Consider the following 12,668-nt stretch of genomic DNA (forward strand, 5'->3'; position numbering starts at 1 on the left):
TTTTAATTAGGATTTTGGTTTTATTTTCAGACTTGACTTCGATAAAGTTCCCAAACTGCGTTTCTTGTGATGATGTTGAACTCATGCACCAAGATCATTTCCACAATGCACACATTCTTCACATATAAGGTAAGGTTCCTTTCTCGGGAAATTTTTTGAAATATTAACTTTCGAGAAAGTTATACTGATGTCTAATATATTAGTAGTCAACAACTTTTTTTTATTTTCACCATCTTTGTAAGTAAATCTTTGAGTTTCTTCCTCAAATGTTTAAAGGTAGAAGTGTGTTACCGGCATATAGAGATTTATAAGTTTTGAAACTACCATTAAAAGGATTCATATAATATATGGAAGATAAATTCTCTTGCTGGTTGAGATGTAGATCTTGAATATATGGAAATGTTCCTTGCTTTAACGCTGTATTGGTTCATACTGAACCCAGAGGTGGTTCATAGTTAACCCAGTAGAGGTTCATACTGAACCCAGTAATGGTTCATATTGAATATTTTATTGTTTCATGCTGAACCTGTACTGGTTCATACTGAACCCAGTATTGATTCACACTACGAGTCTTGCCTTGTGACACTCATACTTCAGAACAAACTATGAGGATTCGTGAGTACGTTTGTCAGCTGTGTAATGGCCCTTGGAAACAACGGTGTGATTACTTAGGTACCACTTGTCACGCCTAATGGCCTTGTTCCAATTGCCGGCCATTTGCAGTTTCATGTCCACTCGTGTCAAAGGGAAAGGGGCGGATTGGGGGGTATTCAGAGCGACACAGAAAAATATAGAAGATGATTGTGTTAGTTTGCTGTTGGGTCTGCCATATATAGTGTAACGTGGGGAGTTTACAAGACTGCATTAAAGAAGTGCATTAACACACGAAAGAAATTGTCTTGATACTCACAGCGCCAAACCTGAACTGATAATTATAGATTAAGTTTTTCCAACGCGCCCTGTTATTAGATTATCATTACCCTGGTAGAAGTAGTAAATATGTACACAGGTCACAATAGTTCTCTTTATGACAATATGTATATTATATGTAGTTGGGAATGGGTAGCTTATGTGATAGTATATATGGTCCATGTTTGTCTTCCTACCCAACAAAACCAATTTTTCTCTTAGATATACCCCGTTTTCTTGTGATATATATATATATATATATATATATATATATATATATATATATATATATATATATATATATATATATAAAACGTCCATTTTCTCTTGATATACGACTTCCATCATTCTCGTGCAGGTTTCTAAGCTTCTTCCTTTAATAGGAGGGAGTAACATTAAGTCTCGCCTCAGTGAGGACTTTCTGTCAACGTAACTTCCTTTTTATCTTCGGCTTAAGAGCCTTGGTGGTATTGCAGTGCTATCACCCATTTTCTTTCCCTCATTATCGATATAAGTGTGTGCAGGATGGTCGTTCTTCCTGTAATATTAGGTGCTTTCCTGACCCGTAGCGTTTCTAGTTGGAATTTTTCTTTACATTTTCTCTTCCGTTCTGGCTACGGTAGCGCCGAGGTGTCCCTTGCTGTATTTGTAATGAAGAATATTGGATTTTTTTGTAGTCGCGAATACTATCTCAATTGCTGTCGTGGATCACATGAATGAGGTTGCACACAAGTGTTTTACATAATTAAAACACGACATAAACGTAATTACCTCAGTGTAAACACACACAGGGACAGAGAGAGGTCATGACCTGAAATTCATTTGTTGAGCCTGATGTCCTTGTGTGTTTGTCTGCGTAGGAGATACATTTAAATGTCGTAAAATTATTTTGAAGATTTAAGAAAGTCTTGCCGAGCGATGCCGTTTTGATTTATGCCATGATCAATGTAGCAATGTTCTCGTCCCACAGACGATTTAGGTTAATTAACCGTCTGAACCACATCACATAATTATGTTAATTGAGTCATACCTGAGTGTGCTGAGGGATAGAAGCAGGAGTCATGCTGCAGAGGTTGTTGGCAGAGCTTTTAAAGATCACGTCTCGTCGCGACTCTTCTCTCTTCCCTGGAATTCCGCTTCGCAAACATTGCGAGAGGAAGCGAAGGAGCGGAGCAATTTACGTCGTTGTTTAAGACGGGGAGTAATGTCTCGTGTGGTGTGTGTGGTGGGCGGCTTACGCTTGAGAGGATAAACAAGGCTGGCAGGGTGGGAGTCAGCCGCCTGGAATGAAATTGTAAATACGGGATGCAGGATGTCCTCCAGCCTGACCAGAGTCCAGCCATGTTAGTTTATACTTGAGATGCCACTGGTGTTGTACACTGGGAAAATGTCGATATTACTGCCATACCCTCACGTCCCTGGCAGACTTAGGGTGAAAATATTCTTCATATACGAATCTTAGACCCGAACTTCAACAGCGATATTCCAGTTCAAATCGTTGGTTTATGGTAGTTAATGATTTACTGTGTTTTAAAGAACGTAGTTTTATGGTAAGTTGGTCCAGGCACAAGTGGGGGGTTATGGTGTTTCTCAGTGGTATTCAGAGGCCAAAAACTTGGCTCAAACTTTCGTGAGGAAGAAAACTACATTTGTGTTGCTCGTGGTCGCTTTCCCGAGACCAGGGTTCGTGGGGCTAAACTGAAACGGTGATCACCCACACTGAAGACTGTATTTTATTATTATTATTATTATTATTTATTGTTATTATTATTATTATTATTATTATTATTATTATTATTATAATAATTATCATTAACTGTCCACATTTCTTTTTCATTGTGGTAGTGACATGTGGGTGTGTAGACCTGTAGACATTCCTGTATGTTAGTGAAATGCTGTTGTAAACCCGCAGACATTTTGTCGTGTTATTCGAGTTTACTTGTGATGGTGACTCGCTCGTCATTCACTGCACTGTGCTGTATACTGAGGCTTGATGTTACATGTGTACTGTATGATTGATCGTTACATGTTATTAGAATACTCTGGTCAAGCCCTCTCATACTTTGTCATTTGAGACCTGTCTGTGGAGTAAGACACCTACGTATTTACTCTCCAGCTTAAAAGAACTGAACAGATATGTAAGGTGTTCAAGACTACTGTGGACCTATTCATATTCTCATTATAGTGTCCTTCAGTGTGTGGTTGGTTGTTTGGTCTTGAGGGCTATCAACTACCAGGGTCAATAAGGTTGTTAACATGTAACTACGCCATCCACCATCTGCGTATAATCCGTAACACCTTGTGTTGTTGAGGATTGATTCCTGGATCATATATACCTTATACTATATATACCCTATACTATACACGTAATCCTACAGTACTGGAGAAAGTCCTAAGAATTATCATTACTCTATTCAAACTAAATTACTGTATCACATGAATACTGTCGGTGGGAGTCTGAGAATAATTGATTTAATCAAGTTAATGTTAAAAGAACAATACCGTTAATGGTTTGTCTGAAGACGCAGTCATCCGGGAAGGTCCTTGCTGGAGCAATATTCGTAAGTGCTCTCTAACCTTGGCACAAGGTAAACACGACAGTTTGTTTCAACAAGATATAATGTATCTTTAACTGTTATTAATGACAGGGTGGGAAAGGAACCTGGGTAATGTTATTACCAAGTTATTTGTCTGTGATGACATGGTTGATGATAATGTTAGATAAGGTTTCCGATAATGGGACGTCGATTTCCCATACAATTACGGTACAATTGCGTTCATCTGGTGTGGGCTTATGTACCGTTAGTGTGTAGACGTAAATGGTATATGGTTTACGTAGGTTACTGTTTTGAAGAGTGTGTTTGTATGGTTGTTTTAAGAGGGTGTTTGTATGGCTGTTTTAAGAGTGTATTAACATGGCTATTACTATAGTTCTGAACGTGTATTAAGAGTGTAGATAACTACTTCAGTATTTGACGTACCATGTCTGGGTCACGGGCGGGGAACGTAGCCAGCAACGTTCCTGGGTGGGTGTCCTCAGCGATCGTGACGTGGGCGTGGGGTCGAGGGAACAGCGGAGGGTTGTCGTTCAAGTCGTTCAGTGTGACCTTGACCCAGGCTGAGTCCGTGTGACGTGGGTCAGACCAGCCACCAGCGCCCTGGGCCAAGGAGGAGAAAGAGAAAAAGAGAGAGTTGCCTGATTATAAACATGGACGCCATATTATCTCTACATTCTGTAACTTCATTTGTATTTCTCTGCTTGTCTTGCACATATCCTTACCTTACCATTCAGAACGACCAAGTAAAATGATAAAACTCGTGTCCATATTGGTAATGTAATGGTAATTAAGCAGGGGGGAGGGGGTATTTAAATTGGGTTCGTTATTATCAAAATAATAGGTTCAGATCCTAGATAGAAAACAAGATGCTACTCTTCAGCATTTGATTGTCAGATTTAGAATGATATTCAAACCTGCTGTAAATTGTAATTTGCAAATATGTGTAAAGAAAATTTAGTGATGTAAATTACATGTTTCTCTTACGAGACAGAACATAGAAATTCTGAGAGACAGAACACAGAACTTACGTCTAGAAAGCAAATAGAATAACCACCCAATAAAACATAGCTGTTGGATTCACCCAATTTACAATGAAAACCTCCGTAAAATAGGAAATGATTTACAAGCCAATTAAGCCCAGCAAAGGCTGTAAACAAAAAACATTCGTTGTAAAACGTGATTTACAAGATGATAAACAATTTATATAAGAAAACTCCAGGGAGAAAAAAGTGGTATTGCGACGTGATGGAAAGACGACATTGGGTTTTACGACAGAAGGAGAGTGTGGGAGAGCGAGGGAGGGCCAGTGAGAGGCGGTCAGGTCCTGGGAGAGTGTCGTAAACACAGAGATCAGTAGGCGGCATCCGTAACTCCCCGGGCGAGAAATGACTCGTAGGATATATATATATATATATATATATATATATATATATATATATATATATATATATATAGAGAGAGAGAGAGAGAGAGAGAGAGAGCATCTACGAGTGTGAGACATGTAATCAGACACACACACACGTACAGGGTGATGGTGAGGGAGGACTGGTGTAGTAAGGACGGTACGTACCTTGTCCGTGACCTCCACCAGGAACCTGAACCCTCGCCGGTGTTCCTCGTTCTCAAAGTCCAGTCCGTGGCGTGCGTAGAGGTGGCCCACGGACCCCTCAGTCCGTACCCCAAACAGCTGCCAGCCCCAGCCGCTCCCCTCCACAACCTGGGGGTGAGGGGGAAAGTAGACGCTCCGTTTCTCTGGGGGAGATTGTGAATAACCCACTTCCATGGGTGGGGGGTGATCATATTAAAGTTTATGGTAATCTGGGACGCTTTTTGAAAATAAAAATGACCTTGTATCACTCAGGTGAAGCCTTGCACAGTCTTGTTAGTAACGGAACGAGGTAGGAAATACAGAGAGAGAGAGAGAGAGAGTAATAAAGACCATTTTTATTGCCGTCTTTATAAGAGTTTGGCCTTTAATCCTAACAGAAGCAGAGCAGTTACTTCCACCTTACTGTTAAATTAAAAGTAAGCTGGAAATATTAGTTTAATACTAAACACTTGTGTCCATATTACTCGCACTAGAATTACCTTTAGCAGGGCATATATCATATATTTCCAGTCCTCTCACTTAGCTATAGCTGGTATATATATATATATATATATATATATATATATATATATATATATATATATATATATATATATATATATATATATATTCTTTTTTTCTATGCTAGATGTATACTTGATGACTTCCATCCTATAGTTATATTTTTTGTTTATTGTTGTATATAGAGCATACTTCTGGAATGATAGATTTTAACATATTGTGGTGTAATCATGCACCAGTTTTATGTCTAGTTTGACTGTTGTTGTGGGCTGAGGTTGTGATTTCCTATCTACACCCACTACCACCTGCAACCAATACCACCTACACCCACTACCACCTACCACCACTGCCACCTGCAACCAATACCACCTACACACACCATCACCTACACCCACCACCACCTACACTAACCTCTCTACCACGGGCCCCCACGCCAGGCGAACTAACAGTTATTGGTAAACATAGTAATGGTTCCATTCCTTTAGATAGCTTTTGTTTTCCTGTTGGGAATACTGGCTTGGTATATATTGTTTTTATAGATCTGTTTTGCATATTCCATCGCACCTGTTATCTTTCTCTCAAGATATCATTCTGTCGATTTTCTTCCTATATAACAAACTTGGTTATCTCCCCGACTTCTATATGTACTTTTGCTATAAGATATATTCATACCTCTGCTTTGAGTACTTTACAGAAATGGTTTCTTTTCTTGCAGATGTTGTTTTAAATTTCTCCTCCTGACTACGTAATGGCCCCCGTTTTCTATAATTATTTTCTCTAGCGTTTGGCATATAACGTATTTTCATGCATTTGTTTCGAATTTCCGACAGGCGTGGCTTGTGCACGGTGCGGGCTCTTTAAAAAGGCGTTTTTATTGGCGACACAGAAGCACTTAGTGTCGTGTGAAAATGTATTTATATATTTGTTTAAAGCTATTCACTTGGTTTCCCCATTTTCTTTCTAATATAATTCTAGAAGTAACTCATCCAAATGAAAATCGTATGTCTTGCATAAGATATTAACGGTTTTAGGACAGTCATTGGATTATGTACAACCATTAACGGTAGGAATAATGGGAAAGTAAATGATAATATGATAATAATAATAATAATAATAATAATAATAATAATAATAAACCCAATGGAATCACGTGATCGCTATATCCTCCTATACCATATTTAGCCATTATATCAGATGTTTCCCCATGACAGTCTGTACCGTCTTCCTGTCATACACGCATACAGTCAGAGCGGTTAACATCCGGCCTCCTCTCGTATATACACACGCCCCCTGGATGGCCGGACACACGGATGGAATGACATGTCTCACATCGTCTAGGGCTGGGGCGGGAAGCATGATGATTGGTGGAGCTGAACCGTGTGTAGGTGGGAGGGTTGGTCGCTTGTTCCTCTGGTGATAAAGTGCTCTGGATCATTAAGGGCTCGACCGTTCAAGTATCAGGTCTTGACAGTAGTTATGTAATGAGGTTCCAGACCAGAACGTATTCTCTTGAGTAAGCATTTCTTGATATGTAAATTGAATTGTGTATCTGAGTTTGAACTGTGTGTGTGTGTATATATATATATATATATATATATATATATATATATATATATATATATATATATATATATATATACACGCTTGTCTACCAGTGGTGTCCTAGCTACGTCTCTTCCTTGTACTTGTACATCAAGTGACTGCTACATATATGTCATTCTTGTAGTGTCTCCCCTGATGATGTGATCATTACACGAAAGTGCACTTGGAAACTTATCGTGTTTCATTTTCCTGTGGATAGACTGACCCTGTAGAGGAAGTGGTTGTGGGTGTCTGGGTCAGCCAAGGTCAGCTCCAGCAGGGAGTCGCCGCCCTCGCCTGGTTGCCTGCTCTCCGTCGTCGAGGTCGTCTCGTCGGTCGCCGTTTCCCACAGACGCCGCACAAGCCGCGGGGAGTTGTCGTTCTCGTCGCTCAGGCGCACGACAACCGTGCCCGTTCCTGTGAACAGAAGACGGGGTGTGTGGGTGTTGGGTGGGGCAGGGGGTGGTGAGGCAGGGGGCAAGGGGGGGGGGGGATATAGGCATATAACTTCCACATATATTCGTCTGTTGGCGACGCGGCCTCGTGGGTGAGGCGGGAGAAGCGATGGTGCATGAGGGACTATACCATCATGATGGTATCCTCCTCAGTCGTCCAGGTTTGTGGCCTGCCATCAATATCTGATCTACAACATCCACGCTTGGCTGGTCTTGAGGCCTGTCAGCTGCCAGGGGTCGTTACGGCCGGCGTCGTCAAGTGATAACCAAAAAGAGAATAGTTGTGAACACCTTCAGCGGTTGTGAGGATATTTCTAAGACCCAACACATTCTCACTGTTTATATGGCTATTACTTATACGAAAATTTATACGTACGTATACGTGTATGTTTATGACGATACGTGTATACATTTACGTATTAATCTACCAGATTTTGACTAGTAAACGATCGCTACTAAGGCCATTTTCTCGTCACGAACAAGCCAGAAGCAGTCCACCCGACAGGGTAATTAACATTTTTGCATAAGTTGAGCAGACTCTTAGATTAACCAAGAAATACACGGTTGATTGACGATATTTTGTGTGTCTATACTCCAGTATAGTACTGAACAACGTGTGTGTAAATATTGTTTACAGGTTCAACCTGATATCATGCTGTACTGAAACTGAATTTTCAAATAGCAATTTGTATGCCGTGTGTTCCTGTGAAATCCTATCTCAACGGAGGTAGTAGATATATAATACACGTCCACATGTATTCCATGATCCTCAAAAGTACTGTTGATTGCGTCTCACGTTCAATGCTTTACCTCTTCAGTTATCCCTTGTTATTAATTCTTTTGTTGTGTGTGAGTATATATATATATATATATATATATATATATAGGGAGCGTGTATGGGTTTAGAATTATCTTGAACCCCTGAAGAAGGTGTTCGAGACTTTAACTGGTTGGTGGTTGTAACTGTACGTCGACGGCCTTCACAACAACAACCCCGGCAACAACCAAGTTACTACGTGGGTTATAAATTGATGTGAATTGATCCTCGGGTGTTCGTGTGTGGTGTGGTCCTACACGACACCACTGGACACAAGACCAGAGGGAAACTTCCGTGTCCGTTCTGGTCGTAGACCCCTTACTGTACGTACAGCAAATCCTCTCACCTTTCAACCCCCCTCCGTCCGTTGCCACGACCTGGATGTAGTACTCCGGGGTCGTCTCCCGGTCCAGACAACAGCGGTTGGTCCGCACGACCCCAGACTCCGGGTCGACCCCGAAGATGGCCTCCCCCGACCCCTCGTGTATCACGTTCTTCTCTATGGAGTAGGTGACCCGGGCGTTCCTACTACCGGGGTCATCTGGGTCCCAGGCGGAGACTATGGCCACGGGCAGGTCTGTGGGAGGAGGGAGCTTGTAGGGAGACGAACTGAGGATTATAGACAGATAGGTGGATAGATGCATGGAGAGAGAGAGAGAGAGAGAGAGAGAGAGAGAGAGAGAGAGAGAGAGAGAGAGAGAGAGAGGAGAGTGTGTGTGTGTGTGTGTGTGTGTGTGTTGTGTGGTAAAAGCAAAGTCTATATCAATAAACATCAACTTAAGTTCTCCATAATGTTTTGGGAAGTGTACTCTGAGGCGAAATGAAATTCTGCAGCGAGTGTGTGTGTGTGTGTGTGTGTGTGCACAAATTATGAGAAGGCTGTGTGGTTGGTAGAGTATATTGCTTTCAGCCCCACGCCCGGGTTATTGACGAGAGCAGCGGGGCACAGGGCCTGAGCATATCATTAAAGCAGAGGCGAGGTAGTTATACGTCGTGGGGCTGTTGAGAGAGAGAGAGAGAGAGAGAGAGAGAGAGAGAGAGAGAGAGAGAGAGAGAGAGAGAGAGAGAGAGAGAGACACCAGCATGACATTTAACTCGAGATAACTTTTGAAGCTCCCGTTCTTGACATAGTAATAATTATGTACAAAAGAGATTACATCTAAAGGGCAACACAAGTAATTGTAAGACTAGTGGTAACTCGTTGGTTGTTTTCAGTTCACGGTAATGAATACCCACTCATGAGGAACTGAAATTATGTCAGTCAATTTATTCTTACGTTATATTATGAATTTTGCTCACGAGGATTGTAAAAGAAATGGACTAAGTATATCTGTATATAAGAAAATAAATCACGTTGCGAAGAAAACGAGGATTATTTCCCTGTAGAGATGACTCCTACACACGACAGAGCTTTTCTACAGCGTATATACCACGGGAGAATATTGTGGAGGACGTGTCTGCTTTATGGTACAGTGGTGAAGCAGCAAGAGTACTTAAGGTGTAATATAATCCATCCTTTAACCTTTCATGACTGATATGGTCGAGCTATGCACCTTTATAAACATTAAGAAGAGAAAAAAGAATAAAGAAGATTGGAAAAAAGTGACCAAGAATGTGAAAATGGTGTTTAATTTTGTTTAATCCGAGACAAGACGAGCAGGGTTTTTACCATTGCCATAGGATGTTGTGTAATTCTCTCTCTCTCTCTCTCTCTCTCTCTCTCTCTCTCTCTCTCTCTCTCTCTCTCTCTCTCCAGCAGAGTATAAGCTCTGGGAATGTGGACGTACATGGACTTGGGTGTCTATGTTTTTCCCTAACCTGTCACCGGCGTCTGGTGTTAGGAGGAGAGTAGAGGAAACACTGTCTGTCTGTCTACTGGTAGATGTTAGAAAAGCTGTCCAGTATATGGATGAGGAGACATCTACCAGGCTGTTCATTACCTACATAAGAACAAAAGATTTTTTTTTCTTCGTGTTTGGGCACCACAACTAAAGATGGACAAAGAAGTAATAAAGAAGGTCCAGAGGAGGAGGGAAAAGATGGTACGAGAATTAAGAGAGCTGAGTTACAGGGATGAGCTTAGAGGCCTTAGATATAAGTCATGGAAGAGAAACAAGTGAAGGGTGACCTGATCACGAACTTTTATGTTTACAATTCAGCTTATGACGATGTAGATAATAATACAATAACAAGAGGACATAACATGGAACTGAAACAATAAACTTGTAGGAAAGGATTAGATAAGTACATTTATAGTATTAGACAGTGGGTGAATGGAATAATCTTAATGAGAATATATTAATTCTGGGTAGTATATGGAAGACTAAAAACCTGTAGGATGCTAGAGAATGCCCAGGAGATGGGGGCCCTCTACGAGTGAGTACAAGTCTCGTCCTTGTACACAACATACAGGTAACTATACAACAAACCCAGCACTGACCTACAACATATAACGCTGTGCTGTCAGCAGGGAACCAGACGATCCTTTCTTTTAAGAAAATGGCTTGGCAGCCCAGAAATTTCGCAGAACTTCAGCCCCTTTCATTACCCGCCTGATCATAATTTGTTCTGGAGGCGCCTTGCTGAAACTCTTCACCCCCTCCCCCCATCTCCTCTCCTCCTCCCCCTCTACAATCTGGCTTTAATTAACGAAGGTAAAGAAAACGGGGGAAAGGTGAGATTTCACCAAACCTAATCTTTAGGGGGGGCGCCGTGGAGAGCTTAGGGGATGGAAAGGGGGGAGGAGTGGGTGGGTGTAGGAAGGAGGGTGTTCGTGGTGAACTGAAGGGGTTTAGGAGGAGAGGAGCGTTGTGCGTTCAGGAAGGAAGGAAGGAAGGGAAAGCAAAGCGATGATGGTGGTGGTGGTCGGGGGGTTGAGCACACGCTGATGGTGGCTCGTAAATTCTAGAAAGTTCCCTACGCCGGGAACATCTCCATCATACCCTTCCCTGCCCCTCCCACAACTTCTGGACGGGAGGGGAGAAAGGGAGGGGGGGGGGGAGATTTAAGAGGGTTGGGGGGGGGATAATTAGGGGTTAAGAGTGAGAGAGGGTTGGGTGGTATATGAGTTAAGGAGGAAGAATTGTATAATTATCTGTTAATGAGTGATAGGGTTATGATTATTATGGAAGTTTAATTAATGATGACTCTTAATTATTCACCGTAGTCCGCTGAACATTATTCTCGAGCCCATAAATCATTTCTGAGATTTACTTTTCAACTTCAGCCTCATAAAAAGTCCGTTATGGCCGTTATTACCGTTATAACCGATGCAATTTTAAACTTTTGAATTTTTCTCCCCTGACGCTAATCGTTCGGTTACCCCTTTAACGACCAAGCCTCCGGAACTATCAAATTGCTGCAAGGTTGAGTGGCACGAGTTAGGGAGAGTGTACCGGGTGTAAGATAGGTGCACGGCTAATGAAAACGTGTTAAGCTCCCCAAGTTAAGAACACGGGAACTCGACCTCACTAATGGGGTTTACCTGACTTGATTAAAGTCTTTAAAAAAATCCTTTTAGGTAGATTTTATATCATATAATGGATATGTAGAGACGAATTTCATATAGTTTAGGTATTGTATTATCAGAACAGCATTCTTTTGTATATTTAAAAGTTAGTATGAAGGATTTGCATCTAATATTTTCAATTCATGGATTATGAGAAGTGTTTAAAAACTTTACAGTTGAATCATTCTTGGCTGTCGAACGAACGAGGCTTTATACACACACACACACACACACACACACACACACACACACACACACACCCTTAACCCTTTACTGTACCACAGATATGCCTGAAATTTACCTGGCGTGTAACCTGGCTCTTATTAACCCCCAGGTAATAAGTTCTATCTCACACTACGGTAATTAGAGACTTAATTAGTCTATTTCTTATTAAGGGTCTGGAGGGAGTCAGTGCAGGGGTGTCTGGCGCAGTTCCGTGTGACTGTTATAAGTAAAGCTCGCGAGGTAGAGGGTCGTAGCGACTGTCTGTAGAGACGTGCCATTAGCGACCTAGTCTGCCCCTACGTCACTCCTGCAGCCAGCATGTTGTCCTCATGGTAAGTACCAGCGTCACCTGACGGTGCTGTAGTGATGACCTCCACCAGGGTGACCCCTCGTGTGTCAGGTCTCCCTGGATCTGAAGGGCTTACTGTGGTGGATATTTAGGGGAACACTGTGATGTCATGAATTACCCAGGATTAGTCTATTATACTCTCTCTCTCTCTCTCTC

The 12,668-nt window shown here is 41.7% G+C and overlaps 1 protein-coding gene and 1 long non-coding RNA gene across 4 annotated transcripts in view; one reads left to right on the top strand and one right to left on the bottom strand.

Annotated features, from left to right (window-relative positions):
• Window positions 1–12,668, bottom strand: part of LOC139758663 (putative neural-cadherin 2) — an 80,663-nt gene that overhangs the window by 19,234 nt on the left and 48,761 nt on the right. For all 3 annotated transcript variants that reach the window (XM_071680238.1, XM_071680239.1, XM_071680240.1), the window contains exons 8-11: window positions 8,777–9,007; window positions 7,385–7,575; window positions 5,038–5,184; window positions 3,891–4,067 (exon numbers count right to left, since the gene is read on the bottom strand). In XM_071680238.1, coding sequence (XP_071536339.1) covers window positions 3,891–4,067; window positions 5,038–5,184; window positions 7,385–7,575; window positions 8,777–9,007 — 746 coding nt within the window. The remainder of the gene's footprint in view (window positions 1–3,890; window positions 4,068–5,037; window positions 5,185–7,384; window positions 7,576–8,776; window positions 9,008–12,668) is intronic.
• The window catches only part of LOC139758664 (uncharacterized), a 67,908-nt gene that overhangs the window by 17,868 nt on the left and 37,372 nt on the right, over window positions 1–12,668 (top strand). Inside the window, exon 2 of the long non-coding RNA XR_011714895.1 lies at window positions 31–129. This is a non-coding gene — a long non-coding RNA (uncharacterized lncRNA). The remainder of the gene's footprint in view (window positions 1–30; window positions 130–12,668) is intronic.

The sequence above is a fragment of the Panulirus ornatus genome, chromosome 31 (assembly GCF_036320965.1).
Source record: "Panulirus ornatus isolate Po-2019 chromosome 31, ASM3632096v1, whole genome shotgun sequence".
In the NCBI taxonomy this organism is placed as follows: Eukaryota; Metazoa; Arthropoda; class Malacostraca; order Decapoda; family Palinuridae; genus Panulirus; species Panulirus ornatus.